This window comes from Catharus ustulatus, chromosome 6, assembly GCF_009819885.2.
Source record: "Catharus ustulatus isolate bCatUst1 chromosome 6, bCatUst1.pri.v2, whole genome shotgun sequence".
Classification (NCBI taxonomy): Eukaryota; Metazoa; Chordata; class Aves; order Passeriformes; family Turdidae; genus Catharus; species Catharus ustulatus.
The window spans coordinates 10,181,174-10,197,111 of NC_046226.1; the positions used below are offsets into that span (position 1 = coordinate 10,181,174).

Below are 15,938 nucleotides of genomic sequence, written 5' to 3' on the forward strand. Positions count from 1 at the left end.
ATATGTGAGTGTATACATGTACATGTGTGTGTGTATTGCATTGACTGTTGTCCATGTTGGTACAGGAGGGAGCAGACTGCTTGATAACAAAGAAGGGGATGGGCAAGTGCAATCTCTCTCTTCAAGGATTTTTGTTTATTCAGTTTAGTTTATTGGGGAGCTCTACCCCAGGCGATGTATTTTGAACAGGTAAGTAGAGCAATGAGGTGAAACTAAAGTCTCTGCAGTGCAGTAATGTTATTACTTCAGAGATAAGTTATGGTTTCACCAGTTTCCACATCTTTATTGCATACCTAGTAATGCTTTACATTTTTTCTGAAATGGGTAAATGTAAGGGATATTGGTTTTCTGGTAAAATATGTGGACTTTGAGGAAATCTTGAGAAACAAATATAAAGCTGGGACACAAAAAAAATGGAAAACCAATAAAACTTAACTGGCAGTTGCTAGTCTGTCATCATTTACCACCCTTCACTTTGCAGTAGTGTATTCTTTCTGATTTCTGCCCATTATTTTCTTATTCTCTGGATTCATAGTGTATTCTAGCCTAGTTCTTTGGTAGTGAAAGTACAATTAAGATTTTTGTTTTAGTTTCCAGTTTACTGCTTTGCTTAGCAGCAGAATTCTATTTATGTGTGAAGAGTCTGTAGCTGTAAAATACTTTATTTAAGGAATTCCAACTCCAACAGGAAACAGTCTCATCTAAACTTGCATATGTTGCAGACACTGTATTTAACCCATGTATCCTTATGTCTAGGTTTGACAAAAGGATTTCAGTGTTCACATGACTAAACTTTTGTTTATAAATTGAGAATGGGGGAAGAAACTGAGGCTTCAGTTTTGTTTAGGTGAAATGGATGTAACTGCAGGGGTTGCTGATGTCCTGCATCCCTGCTGTCCCCTCTCTTGTATGGACTCTCTGGTATTTATCTGTTTCTGTGCTGAGCTGTTTGCAAACTCAGCAGGAAGTTGTTTGCCTTTACTTTTTTTTTCATTCTTTTGTTTCCTCTTTTTTTTTTTTTTTTTTTTTTTTTTTCCTGCCAGGATACTTCTCTGCCAGCTGAGCACACTGAAACTGAGTCCATGCAGGTTCAGATAAGCACTGGAACCAGAACAAGAAAGGGCAGAAGTGTGTAGATTGCAGGAAGGATGTAATCACTTTTATCAGTTTAGGTTTGGATCTTGTAGCCTGAAACGACTCCATGGTGGTGAATGAATATGGATGGGGAGATGGATTCATCCCAAAAGCACCTAGATCTATGTCCAAAATGGCAAAGAAGCATGAACTTCCTGCTCTCTGAAGTCAGAGCAAGTAAACAGTGAGTTTCTAAGGTCTCTGCTAGGCTAATCTGGGAGAATCTCTCCAGTCCCAAATCCCATGCTCACAAGCACAGTGCATTGACTTGCATCTGAATTAATTCTGTATTCTAATCTCTTGGGAGCCAGTTGGACACTGGGAGACCAGTAAGCCTTGTTTTCCTTAAATGCAGTGTGTGTCTGTCCAGACCTACTGATAGGAATAGCTGAGAATTGTTGAGAGTTCCCATATCAGATTAAAAAAGTAAACAGAGTTGCATTAAGGTGTGGAGAAAAGTCTTGCCTGGATTGCTCTCTGTTGTTTAAAGGGAAAGAAACAGAGTAGTTTGAGATTGGCAATGTTTACCACAGCCATTAAGTACAGGCTTACCTGTATAGATTTTTTTGTTTGTTTGTTTCTCTAAGAATCTGGGTCAAGTCTTAGTTTATAGTAACAGGTACAGTTTAAGTGGAAAAGACATATTTTGAATGCATTTTTGCATGAAGAAATCCTTTTCTAATCCTGTTTCCTAATGCAATTTGTCTAATTTATGTTTTAGGACAGTGCTGCACCTGTTGGTGTTCTTACTGCTGCTCTGCAGATGATACTTTCAACATACTAATGGTGCTTTCAACATAATTCCACTTATTTTTTCTTGCCTCCTCCTCCTCCCCCCGTGGTTACTACTTTATAAACAAACATGCTTCAGAAAGCATATCTGACTATTTTCTGAAATCTTAACTAGGGTGGTGGACAAAATCTGCCCTGAATTTATTCTACCTAGGCAGAGGGGTTTTCAAATTACTTAAATCCCCAAAGTTGTCATAATACGTCTTTAATAAATGTTTCTTATATCTCAGTCACTTCCTTTGAAAAGATGAAATGTAAGGAGAATATATTTACACATTGTTATGGTATAATTGATGTCTGTAAAATGGTTGGCAGGCTGTTAGTGTTTTATACAGAGAATAATGTGATAGGCAGAGCATAAACCATGTGATGGCATGGACAGCATAGGAAAGTAGTATCCCAGCAAGTTTAAACAGTTCAAACAATAGTTATTTGACTGAAACTGTTACCCCCTGACAGCTTAACTAACTTGTTTGGGCATCTGACAGAGCATCTGTGAAGCCATTGCTTGCAAATCCTACAAGTATATATGTCAAAGTAGCCAAACCAGGTTCTTACTGTTAAAGTTGCTATTCAGATCTATCCACAGAGAAGTGGTTAGATTTTACTGGTGTTTATTTAAAATGCAAGTTCTTGGAATTAAATTTTGAATGATTTTTCAGGCTAGTGAATGGGTTAATTACTATTCAGGCACCAAACCATAGGTATGCTTTGGGAGATGACTGAGTTCTTGAAGCAGTGTCTTGTAAAAATAAACTATGAAACTCTTCTCTGTGTGAAGCTTCATCTCTGCATGCAGCTCTGAATGTCTCAGCATGCCTGATGCTTAATTTCCTAATGTACTGTTTTATTGTCCCAAGTCATCTAAGTTTTATTTAATTTTAGCTGGAAGTCTGAATCGCATATTTCTGATTGTGGAAAAAAGATCTGTAACGGTTGACCTCTTTTACACTTCTAAATCATGTCAGGATCAATGCAATTATTTTAAAACCATATCACATGGATTTGAGTCTGTTCTAGCCCATGCCACTTGGAAATCTCTTCAGTCCTTTTTCTGAAATTTTTTTTGGTGTACTAATAGTACAGTGTAGCTGTCATTTTATAGTTATTTATTAACACTTCAGCAAGGACTTGTTGGATATAAGAAGGTGCTTACACACATATCCAAGTTTTACACTCAAACAAATAAAATTCAAGTCTTGTTTGCAGTGCTCTCTTCCTGCCAAATTCCTCACTGCAGTATTTTATTTTTACTTCCCCCCCGACCCAGATGGTGGAGAGCAATAGTATTTGTTTTTGTCAAAGTGATAGGAGGTAAAGTCATGAAGGAGGTTTATATCAGTTTAAATTCTGTTTAAACTATAAACTGTTCTGTTTATCCCAGTATGATTTTGAAATCCAATTCAATACTTACATTGGAATAATTTAATTTATATATAAAATATTTTATTTTTGCTCATTTTTAGCTAAACAAAGTACTTTTGAATTGGATCCATTTTCATGTGTATCAACCTTTAGAATATTTTGATAGAGGGATTTTTGTGTTTATGGTTCAAAATTATAACCTCAAAAAGCACTTTAAGGCACATAAAAGACACGCTAAATCAGAGGATTTACTGTACAATGTTTCTTATATGGTATTTTTGTGTTTCTGGGTGTTTTATAACATTCAACCTGACAAATCTTTGTGATTTGAGTCTTGAAGGCATTACTGGATTACCCCCATTTGCTGCTGCTCCCTTCCCCCAGCCATCTGAAGCTACCAAATACTGCTCAGTTTGCTCTCTGAGTTCTGAAGAACTGAGCAGCTTTGACACAAAATTACAAGTAAGCTTGATCTGGAGCGTGCATGTAGTTTCCCTTATCTTCTCCCAGCAGGAAAAAGCTTTTGGTCAGCTTTTTCTTATTATCTCTCCAATGATTTAGAAATTTTTCAAGCACTGAGGTTTCAACAGCCTCTCTTCTTCCAGTGCTCAGGGATGAGTCTTCTGATGTATCTGAATTTTTCTTTCTCCTTCCCCATCTGAAGTGGGGACCAAAGTCTTTCAGTGATTCTTCTTGTTAAGTAATGCAGTTTTCTTGTGAGACGAGATGTGTTTGAATATGTGAAATAAAGCAGAAATATTACTGTTTTCATGTAGGTCTGTATGTGTTAATATATTAATGTCTGTAGTCATTCTGGAATAAACAGTCTGTTTTTTTGTGGACTTACGGGTGCCACTGTGTTTCTAACATCTTTTGGAGAGCAGATTGTAAAATCCCTTGCATACACTCCAGCCTCATATGGGAAAAAGGAAACTTGCTCCCCAAAACTCATTCTGCATTTCTAATATGGCTTATATAGCAAGAGGAGAGAAGTGACCATGGTGAAAGAGTAAAATAGACTGGCAAAGTGAAACAAAAGTTATTAAAAAAATTTAAAGGTTTTGCTAATTTAAAGTTATTGCTACCCTGCATGCAGTATGGTGTTACATTCCTTCTGAACTCTTACTTCTTGTTCATTGCTTCTCTAAGTATTCTTAGCTGCTCATGCCCATCAGTTATCATCTCTAGCTTTATATTCAGTGGTTTTCCATTTTGTGTAGACATGTGATGCAAAGTTGTATACATTTTAGAGAATTAGACTTTTGAATTTTCCTTTATATCCCTTTTCCTACGTCATTCTATGTAGTTTTCAGAGATCACAAGTGTCTTCATGTTAAAGTACTTTAGTGGGATCACAGGCTACAATTAGTTTCCTGCTGAGTGATTTACATAATCTGCAGGTGTATAGATTTGCTACATATGAGCTTTGTCACACGCGGCAAGACTTCTTGGATCTTACATGGGATTTTTTTGCATTTAATGTAGGAGAATAACGTATGTCAGTGAAACAGTGTATGTATCTTACCTCCTTTATTTCTATATATACCCTAGATTTGTATTTATCTATCTGAGAGGACCAGTTCTAAAGCAGCCAAATGCCGGCACTGGTTCAAGTACTCAGTGTGGAGAAGACACTTTCATAAAATATAAGGGGCTACCCTGTGTTTGTATTGGGTTTTTATTTATCTGATTTAATAAATTACACACAGATGTTTTCAGTTATTTCAGGAGGGATGGGAGGCTGAAAGGGAAACTCAGTGACACACGTTTATTTTATTTGAAAGAAATTTGTTTATTTGAAAGAACCCAATTATCCAATATGACAGGCTTTAGTGTTTGATTCTCCCATACACTGCTGGTCTGCATGTCTGTCTTGCCTTCCTAAGTCAGGCTTTTATAAATTTGGAGGGCAGTTTAGAAGAATTCAGACCATAGCCATGGTTGAAAGAGCGGCATAATATGTGTTAAAACAGGCCCAGCTTTTCCTCTCAAATATTTATTCATGTGATAGTTTGTTTTTCTGGCAGATCAAGATACAATCTGGTTTTGGAGAACAACCAGATTAGATTTTTTTCCATCCTTCCTAAAGCAAAACAACCCTTCCCTTTTAAGAAATAACCTTGAGTTTCTCATTTATTTAAAATGTTCCTAGTTGCTAATAGGTTGATTTTAAGTTGCAGCATTTAAAACTTCTGACACTATTCTACCAATGACATTCTCAATAAATCTCTCAACATGGTACATGTTTGCTGAGCAGGAAGGAAGAATACTGCATGGGATCAGAATGTTTTTGTTAGTGACAAAATGTGTTATGGGAGGACAGAACAGATTCTGAATGTGGAAGCACTTTAAATAAAGTATCTCTTTAGCTTTGTGTGCTCTGCTGCTGCTGGTGGGGAAGGGTAAAGTAAGAAAAGAAGTCTCACAGGCGAAGCTGAGAGAAAAGAGAGTTCTGAGAGAACTTTTCTGTTCTTGCAGTTAATGTGCAAGGTGCCACACAGAATGTGGCTCAGCTCTGAGAGAGATGGGTTGTCTGGTTCTGGTGATATTTCATAGCGTGGGTCGGTTTGTTTGGGTTTGTTTTTGTTTTGTTTTTACCCTTGGGTCCCTCCTCTCTCCATTTGCTCTACAAAGGGAGTGGATCAGGCTGGAGAATTATGCAGTTGTAAGGTAAGGGCTAAATGCACTGTTGGTGCCATGGCACTGCCTGTTCCCCACATCCGATCCTGTATAGTGTTGACAGGAAAGATGATAAACATTTGCTGTCCCTTGACATGACGAGACAGTCAGAAACATAGTTTACAGTTTATATTCTCTGCTGCTTGAATTATATCCAGCAAGAAGACAGACTTTGCCAAGAATGGAGTAGTGTCTGAACTATAGTATTTTTAGGCATAAATATATGGTGTTGTTTTTAAGCTGGTAGTTCCATTTAAAATATTTTTTGATTTAAGAAAATGTGCCATGGAAATGTCTTTTGACAATTGTTAGGATCATTTGCTCTTAAGGCTTCTGCTCCTGTCATTGCCCCATTCAACAGGAAAATCCCTTCTGTGTCTTTTGACATAGTCAGAGACTTACATGTAAATTTATTTAAGATAAATACTGTTTGTCATTATTATAATAGCAACAACGACTACTATTGCACAATGAGAGGATAACAGAACTCCCCTACTGCAACCTTGCCTAATTAGGTGAAACTTGATCTAGCCTATCTTGTTCCTGTCACAACTGTGGCCTGTCTTGTTTCTTTAGAACATCTTATCACTGCTCGTCATTACTGCCTGAATTCATGTGCCAGTAGACCAAAAATACTCCATTTAAGTAGTTTTTCACTGTAGTTGTTGCACAGAAACTGTTACTAGGTTTTAGCTTTACACAACATTTTTATATTCACTGTCATTTACAACTGTCCACATGAAGAATATTTTAAGGATGGTTCTTCAGAATATTGTAAAAGCATCAAAAGGGAAATCTTGGCTACGGAAAAAGACTGGGCTTAAACCTAAACAGTGGACCAAGGACAGAATTATAAAAGAGAAGGTGGGACAACATTTCTTTTTGTTTATTTGCTGTAATCTTAAGTGGTTTTGGATTTCTTTTTGTAAAACCCAGCAGTGAATCTTTATAGTGGATTAGTGTGTGTGTGTGCCTGGGATATTTTTACTTGAAGATCAGGGATTATTGCCTTATATGAGTTTCTTCTGTATATAAAATATCTGAAATTTTTAATTTTACCTTGCATAGCTTGATGTAGTAGTAGTAGTAGTAGTTGTTGTTTTTGATTCAACCAAAGTAGATTCCTGAGTATTAAACAATAGCTTTTAATTTTTAAATCTGCCACCTTAAAACTAAAGAAATGTTTTGGAAAAAGTTTTCCACTCTGATGGCAGAAATTTTGCTGGCTTGCCTGTTGAATCCCCAAGGATGTATTCACTTTTCATTTACTATTTTTTTACCAAGCCAGATAACATCTTTACATCTAAGATTGAATGGCTGGTATTCCCTGAAAGCACTGCACTAAACAATCAGTATTTTGTTAATACTTCCTGCTCAGTGGAAGAAAGCTATGGTAGTACTTTCTGCATTCACACTATTGAAAATAAAGAAGAAATAATAGTGCTGGTTCCATTTGCAACACTACATATGGTTGTGTGTCTGTATATTTTGTAGAAATTGTTCTTTGTAAAATGATAAAATTATAATTGGTTCTGCAATCACCTCTATTATTTGACAAAAAGCATGATCTTTAGTAAAAATACCCTGTTGGTTGGTTTAGTTTTGGTTTGTGGTTCAGGTTTTTTTGTTTTATGGGGTGTTTTTTTTAATATTTTGTTGAAAGGTTTGTAAAAGAAAAGATACAATGCCTGCCAGTCTTTGTATCCTATGCTTTTTCAATGGGATGATTTTTCAATGCAGTAGGTAGGTCAGGCTTTTCTGGAATTCAGTGGATTTTGGATGACTTTGCTGTAACTGTTGACAAGGTCGAACACAAGACTGTAGAAACATCAGCGCCTCCCTGTCCTTAACCTTGGCCAAAATATTTTTAATAATTTGAGAACATTCAGTTCTGTGATACAAATTTAGTGGGACACTTCCGTTACATTTGGATTTTGAAGATTTTCTTTCAGGAAAATTGACTCAAACCCTCACACTAAACTCTGCTCTTCAGTGTTGTCTGGTGTTGTCCGACTGAGCTTTCTTTCCAAGTAAATTGCAGTGTTGCTGATGCCAATATGCAAAAAAACTTGAATGGGACTTTGCTCCATATCCCTACCCAATGAAAGTAAACTACTAAATTTTTTGTCTTTCTTACCTCTCATCTGGTCCTCAAGTCTTGGTGGAGGGTGTCCTTTTTGCAGAGTTTGGGCTTCAGGGGGTTCTGTTTGTGTTTGTGCATGGTTCATGGTTCTTTGGTAAACCTTTCATTTTAGTGAACACAACTTTTTTTTTTTTTTTTTTTTTCCTCTTGACTGGGAAGCTGAGATTATTATGTAATAAAAGGATCTCTGAAGCTGAGTCATCTTGAATTCATTTAGTTTTGATTTTAGTTTGTTGACAGTTCACCTGGGTGTACTGGAAATTTTGCAGCACTACAGTTTTGTGTTTTTCTTCAGCCATGTCTTCCTTAATGATTTGGAGTATAAAATATTTAAGAGTATTTTTAACATGTTATTCATATCTCATCAGTTGATGAAATTGAATGAGCAGTTTATACTTTAGGACTATTTTAGCAAGGTTATGATCCTTTGAGGTGTGACATACTGGTTTAAAAGATTTAGACCTCTGATTAGATTAGAACTTAGTGATGTGTGGGATGTTGTACAATGAGATGCAGTTGTAGTGCCACAGTGGTTCCTCCTTCCTTTTCCCGGGGTGCTGTGAGGTCACACCTGACCTTGTGCTGGGGGTCCCCACATAACTCTGAACCATTTGGTTTGGAGGACCCTGACCTGAAGATGTGAAGAACAGTAGAACTGTGGGCACCATGTTCATGTTTTATTAAATAGAGCTGGTGGAGTTTATGGACAATTGGAAAGATCACTGCACCAGTTCTGCCTTATTTTGATCTGGAGTCTTGCTGTCCTCCAACCTTCTGACCTTTCCTGTGTGTTGAAAGTGTTTTGTGCATTTGCAAATGCAGCAACTGCTGCAGTTTTCTGAGAGTTTAGTAGGAATCCATTATTTAAGGAATTCTCATATTTATAGGCCTTATCAACTTCCAAAATCCTTTGTTATAGCTGGGCTATGTGCTAGTTTCTCAAATAGATTATAATTTATTTTTTTTAAACTTTTTAATTAATCAGCACAAAATTTTGACGACTGATTTTTATTGGCTTGTTTCAAGGTGCTTTAGATAAATTTCATTGCAATTAGGCAGGCAATACTAGATGAGGTTTGTCATTGGAAGATTCACAGAAAAAAATATTCCAGAAGATTAAAAAAGGTGTCTTTAATGAAGACAGCAAGTATCAAAAAACCCCCTCTGGAACTTCTTCAGAGCTGCTTGAAGATCAGTCTTCTGCTCTTGGTTGATAGATGGCAAGACCCATTTGCAATAATCCTGTAAGAAATCATTTAATGCTAACTTGCAAGGTGAGAACTTACGTATTGAGTCATCATGAACATAGGAAGCATCAACTGATTAGAGCAGAAAGCCTTTGAAGAAGAGTCCCCAGCTTCCACCTTTTAATAATAATAATTGTGTATATAATGAAAGATAGCATATGACCCACTGTCTTTTAAACAGTGAAAGAAAGCAAAATTTCCAGGCCCTGTTTTGGGAAGAATAAAAGTCTCTGCGTGTTGGAGAAACGTGCTCAGCAAGAACTTGTCAGTGTATCTAGAATTATCCCTGTGTTCCAAAGTCTCTTACATGGTAACTGGTGTCTTCTCAGTCCTTTGGTAGAATTATTTGCGTCAAGGAGCAACAACAAGATCTCTTGCTGTTTCTCCAGATGTAGCAATTTAGGAATCAAGCCAACAGATAATACGATGCAGGGATGTTGAACTCATTCTGTAGCAAGTGCCAAATTATATTTTCCACTAGAAAACATCACAAGAGGTATGTTTTATAGATTTCTCTAACTTCAGGCTGTGTTGCTTTAGCTGCTGCTGATGATAAATATTGCACTTGGACAGACACTCTTCTAAAATAGCAGTTTTATATGTAATGCAATCTCTCTGGTTTTTTTTATTTGTCCCTTTTAAGCTATAATAATTTTTCCCTGCTGTAGCCACAAGTTTACTGCCCACCTTTTAAATTTTATCTAAATCTCAGCTCCTGCTTGATTTCCTGTCTGAATCTAAAACAAGCTATTTCAATGTTTTAACAAATAACAAACAGCTTCCCTAAAGATTATGTCTGGAGATCTGGCAGTGGTTCACTCCCATGGATTGACTCTGACTTGTTAAACATCAAAATGTAGTCTAAAATTTGATATAGGATTATAATGTCTAAATGTCATTCTTCTGTCCTAGGTATATGCTAGAAACTTAGCATTTGTTATGTCAGTTGGTTTTTTTTAGCCCTGTTGATATCTTGCTTCTCACAGTCTGGAGTCTGTGGGTTGTTTTCATTGTTTACACAAGTGAACTCTTAGTTGCTATTGTTTTCATTAGGTATTATTTTCCTAGAGCTCTGGAAATCTTTCAGTTAACTGCTGTGTACCTTTCATTAAATAGTTTGTGGATCTGTCTTGCTGATGATAGTTGCTGTTTACTTCTTTAGCAAAATGCTGGCTTATTTCCCCACCCTACAACTTATTTCCCTACCCTACAGAAACCCTGCCACTGCAGGAGTAAGGGGCTTCAATTCCAGATCTACGATGATGCTATAGCTCTTTTTCTGTCAAAGAAAATAAAGTGTCATAAGTGTCCTCTCAGCAAATAAATACCAGGTAGGTGCAGGTTTTTGAAATAGCCTGAGTCCTGTTGAATACCTGCTATCACATATGACAGCTGTGAAGGGGCAAAGGCAACAGTCCTGGAACTCCTGAGAGGAAATCTCTGTGGTTCTGTCAGTTCTTTAAGCCTTCACAACATGTAGACATGGAACAAGATTTCCCTACATTTTTCTAAGATTTTCTTTTAAATCTAGGCTTCTACATTTCTATAAGGTGAGTTAAACTCCTCTGTAACAGGTGTGAAATATTTAATTAAAATTATTCCTGTGCTTCAGCAAGAGAAGTAATTTTATGCACAACTATTGTCTGACAAGTTCCTGGTTGTGCTTTCTGTGGGCAGTTTGTCTAGTGCAGAGCATGGTGAAAGTGGATCTCAATGTGGATCAATTTTTTTTTGCAAAATAGCAAGTTAATGTAACTAATATATGAGCTGATGCAAAAAAAAAAGTTTTTGTGAGATAAGTGTATTTTTGAAGTACATTTGGGCAACATGAAATTTTCAAATTCGATCAAAATCAAAAGGGTTGATCAGAAATAATATGATCTTGTTAACATTTTTGAGTAATCTCATGAATGCTTGAGTTTACCAATTGTAGAATTTAAGGTTTTAATGTTTGTTAGTAGCCCATAGCTGAATAATTTGCATTTTTAGTGTCTGAGATTCACTCCTGGTTTAGTGGATTCTTTTGCAGGCCATATGGAGGCAGTTGGCTTCAAGTTTGGAAGTGTAGTAAGAAACTATTGGTGTCACAAGTCTACATTTTGGCAGAAAATTTTGCTCATTTTTGTATTCTGTGCAAACTGAAGTCTGTTGGTTGCACTGCCTTTTTGAATTTTACAAATACACTCAAAAGCATCACTGGGCTTTAAATTTTGTCTTGAACTCAAAATTTGTACAGCTTGAATGTGAGTAGGATGTGAGAAAAACTGTTTAGAAATATGGAAATTGATTGCAGTAATTTCTCACCCCATATATGGGGAACAGAAAAGATGTTAGAGAACAGAAATCTTCTGATGAACACCACATTAATTGATAATAAATTTGCTGTATGTCCTGATGCTTTAATCTGAATTAAGACTCATAAGCATACTGCAAGAAATTCTTCAACTGATTTATTTTTAAAAATAAAATCTTCATTCTGAAGATAAATAGTTATAGGAAAAAGCATGCTGGTGGATAACTTGTTGATTAGATGGATTTTAAATGTTTCTTATTAATACAGAGAAGTGAAATTGTTTGATCTTACTGCTGTTTTACTGGGATTTGCACATAATAACATCAGAGATTTATTTGGGATTTGTTTCTTTTGAGATCTCAATAGTATAAAGAAATACTTGTGACTTGAGTCAAGAAAGGATCATTAGATGGCTGTAATTCAAACAGCTCTGTGGTTATAATTATATAGTCCGTGGGTTTTTTTAATGTAATTGCTTCAAGTTTTACCTAATTAAGTCTGTAATCATAAGAATGTGCTGTGTTCCTACTGCAACAAAAATTAAAACTCTGCTTTAATGCTTGAAATGTAAAACTACAATTTCTACAGCTGTAGCTGATGAAGTTTTATAAAATAGCATGAATTCCAGGCAAGCAAACCTGCATTGATAATTTGTAATTTTTTTCTGACCATTCTACATGCAAAGGTGTGCATATTAATATATGTCATCATCAAAGTAATGAGTTTTTACGTTGTCGCCTTTTGCTTGCCTCTCAATCTATAATTTTTCTAGTAGCTGAAATCCTTGGTCTTACTCATAATTCATATTTGATTGATGGGACTATGACATTTCAGTAAGATACGGGTTTGGAATTTGCAGTTTAAAACTATTGTAGTAGCACCTCGAATATAGCAAACTCCTGGGACTCTCAAGTTAGGAAAATCAAAAGGACAAAAGTTGTTAAAATTCTTGGGAGATGCTGAGGTCTCTAGAGAGATTCACTTCGAACAGTCTTCACGGATTGTTCCCGTCTTGGAGCTGTAGGCACTGCTAAAAGCTCTGAAATGGCAAAGCATTGCAAGATCGTGAATGAATGTTTTGGAGCTCTTTGTTAGGGGGAAAATGCATGGTGAGAAGATAATGCCTTCCAGTTCCTGTGAAACAGAAGGATTGAAATTGGCATTTCTATTAGAAATTGTTTTGTACTTTAAGTTCATTGTATGTCAGCCTGTATTTGAAGTGTCTGTTCAGTGATCTGCTAGAAGAGAAGGAATTTTTGTTTGGCTTATTCTTGTTCATTTACACAGTGAAATTTCTAGGCTGGTTTAAAGAGCAAAAGAAGGCAAAGGGAGAGTCTAATATGACTAAACAGTAGTATGTGACTTTAGTCATATTAGATATCTGGTATGTTTTTAAATTGCAATTATATGATTGATAATCCTTTTTTTTTTTTTTTTAATCTCTATTATCCACTCTACCTTTAATATCATGTAGGCATTCTAAATTTGGGTAATAAGTCATAGATAGCACAAAGAGAAAAATTCATGGTTTTCATTTTCTTGGGATCAGGGTTTTTTTTTCTCAGCCTTTAGTTCTCTGCTGGAATGATCTTACTTATAAACTTTCCTATATGTGTCTTTCTTTTTTAAATTATGGACATAAAATTACATGCAGGAGAAGTAATACTCTTCAGATCAGTTTTTGCCAGGAACTCTGGTTTTGTTTGGAAACATGGGGTTTAGTTTAAAAATTATTATACAGAAAATAAAAAAAACAACTGAATAGTTCACCATCTTCATCCACAGAACTCACTTCCTTTTTTTTCTACTAGAATACATCAATATTGCTCTTAGAAAATAATCTTAAACTTGTTTTCAATTCTAATGTTTCAGCATGTCCTTAAATAATACTTGCTGGTTCTTTTCTGATAGCTTAAATACCTCAATTTGGTTGTGAGTAGGATATCAGGAAATGCCTACTTATATGGACTTTGTTATTGTTTTTACAATAAATATTATCAGCTGCCTGACTTAGTAAATGAGCTTGGGCATAAGGCAAGGAGGTGTGGGTGTACTGTTTATTTCTTCTCAAGCTGCAGTGTTTTGAGTCTTGGTAGCATGAAGTAATAGTTGAGAGAGATGTAGTTATTGTTTCTGCAAAAGTTGTTAAAGAGGATTTACTTAACTGTATGCGTTTTTAGTTCACTAGCTGAAGATGAAAAAAAAATTCGGGTTTTTTTCAGTAAGATTTTAGAAAAATGGTGAGGCAAAGACTTTGTTCATCAGTTGGAATTTTGGCTTTCTAGACCCTATCTTAACTAAGAATCCACGTGCTACATCAGCTGTTTTTGGGGTGGTGGTCTAGTTTTATTCCAGTCATAAGTAATTGCACACTGTACTAGGAGAGTGTAACTTAAATAGCAAAACACAAGTAGCGAGGTCAAGGTGGATTCTAGGACAGCTGGACCAAGCTCATTTAGAAGAAAGGCCATCAGACCCATTTGAGAGGTGATTTGTTTCTGCATAATTGTGTGTAAGGCATTGTGACCAGTGGGATCTCTGCTGTGGTAGACAAGTTGAATGCATCTCTGTTGCACAGCTCTTGGAATGTTGGTTAGGCATGAAGAAAGAAATGAACTGGATGGTTACAGAAGTCTAAGGAGACAAAACAATATTTACCACCTCACTGGCAGCACTTTCCAGTGTATTAATGACTTGGACTTGTGTCTGATGTGGTTTTTCTGCCGGACCAGCAAAGGAGGATTTCCAAGGAAAAGAATGAGGTTGTTTTGCAGGTGCATGTAAGACATGACGGACAGAACTGGAGAAATCAAAAAACCACCTGTTAATGTTAAGCACATGGAGAGTAGAAACAGATGTAAAGGGTGAATTTGACCTAAATTTCTTGATAGAGAGTGAAAAGTGATGAGAAAGAAGATTGAAAACGAAGCGAAAACAAATAAATTGTGCTTATCAGGACTCACACAGAAAAGCAACTGGGTCAAGGCTGTAGGCATGAAGGGTGATTTTTGTTGTGACAGTTGTGATGAGTCAAAAAGGCATACCAGTGAAAAACTGGAAAATGTTTTTTCCAAGTTTGCAGATGGAGAGCATTAGCTGGACTGCTTTATGGAAAAAACACCTTTCTCTGTTTTACATATAGTACAGGAAAAGTAGAGATAGATCAGAGACAGAAGACTGAGAAAATGGTTTGTGTCAAAGATGTCTATACTGCAGCTCAGGGTGTTTGGGTACTGTGTGTTACGATGAATAAAATCTAGGGAATCATTGGAGAAACATGGCTAAGGACTGTGCTACAGCCTTGTAGAACTTGAATTGACAGCTAGGCATTCATAAGAGTCAATTGAAGATTGCAAGCATTTCAGTACCCTCAGCAGGAGATCAGGTCTAGATAGATAAAACTGTCAGCTGTGTGAATGATGCCTATTGAAATTTTTGTAGGTGACATTATTCAACTGTAGAAAGAGGTGAGATAATAAGCGAGGAAAATGTTCTTGTAGATTTATCCCTGTTTCTATCTCCTTGAGAAACTGCAGGGATGATAAAATGTGTCCTTTAAATAATACAGGAAGTATGGTTTGAAGGGGGAATGGATGAAGGACAGAGACCATGCTCAGAGGTCTGTGTGCAAGTATTAGACAGGGATCTGTTGGACAGAGAAGATTTGGGTAGAGTCCTGATTCCGTGTCCTAGGAGGAGGTCACCTGTCAGCTGAAAAATGAAGTAACAGTAGTTTTGAAGCCAGTTTGGGAGGTTTACTGTAGCTTATTTGGTATGGAAAAGACCTAAAATGTGATGGGATGCACCAGTTTACATGATGGTTAAAAAAACAAGTGAGAAGAAACGAGAATTCATGAAAGCAAACTGTTGCTTTGGTAGCAGGAACCATAGAGGGGAGTAACAGGTAATACCCATGTGTGTGGTGAGAAGGAAGAAGTGTAAGGTTTGGAGCTTGATGTTTATTGTGGAAAAAAGACATGATTTAGAATCCCTGAGATGATTTGCTCGTGAGTGTTAGGTTGATCCTGTTGTGTGACATTATGTTCACATATGAAAAACTGTGAATTGAGAGATGATCAAAGAAATGCTAGAATGGTTATGATCACAATTTTACAAGATGGGTTTTATTCAGCTGCTCCTATTTAGAAATTAATTTGAGAAATCAAAGAATTTATAAATTCTTTTGTGACCTGATCTTTGGCTAAAAGTGTTTTTTTCATGTAACTGGTTTATTTCAGTGGGTATATTGGATATTTCATGTGTATGCTTCATTTGCATTCCTCAG

General features: G+C 36.3%; 1 protein-coding gene across 5 annotated transcripts in view; it reads left to right on the forward strand.

The window, feature by feature from the left end:
* Positions 1 to 15,938, forward strand: part of PPP1R13B (protein phosphatase 1 regulatory subunit 13B) — a 71,685-nt gene that overhangs the window by 6,304 nt on the left and 49,443 nt on the right. For 4 of the 5 annotated variants that reach the window (XM_033063230.1, XM_033063233.1, XM_033063231.1 and 1 more), the window contains exon 1: positions 6,694 to 6,834. The exons of the other annotated variant lie outside the window; for it this stretch is intronic. In XM_033063230.1, coding sequence (XP_032919121.1) covers positions 6,709 to 6,834 — 126 coding nt within the window. In that variant the 5' untranslated portion in view covers positions 6,694 to 6,708. Of the gene's footprint in view, positions 1 to 6,693; positions 6,835 to 15,938 lie in introns of those variants that run through there. 5 annotated transcript variants of the gene reach the window in all.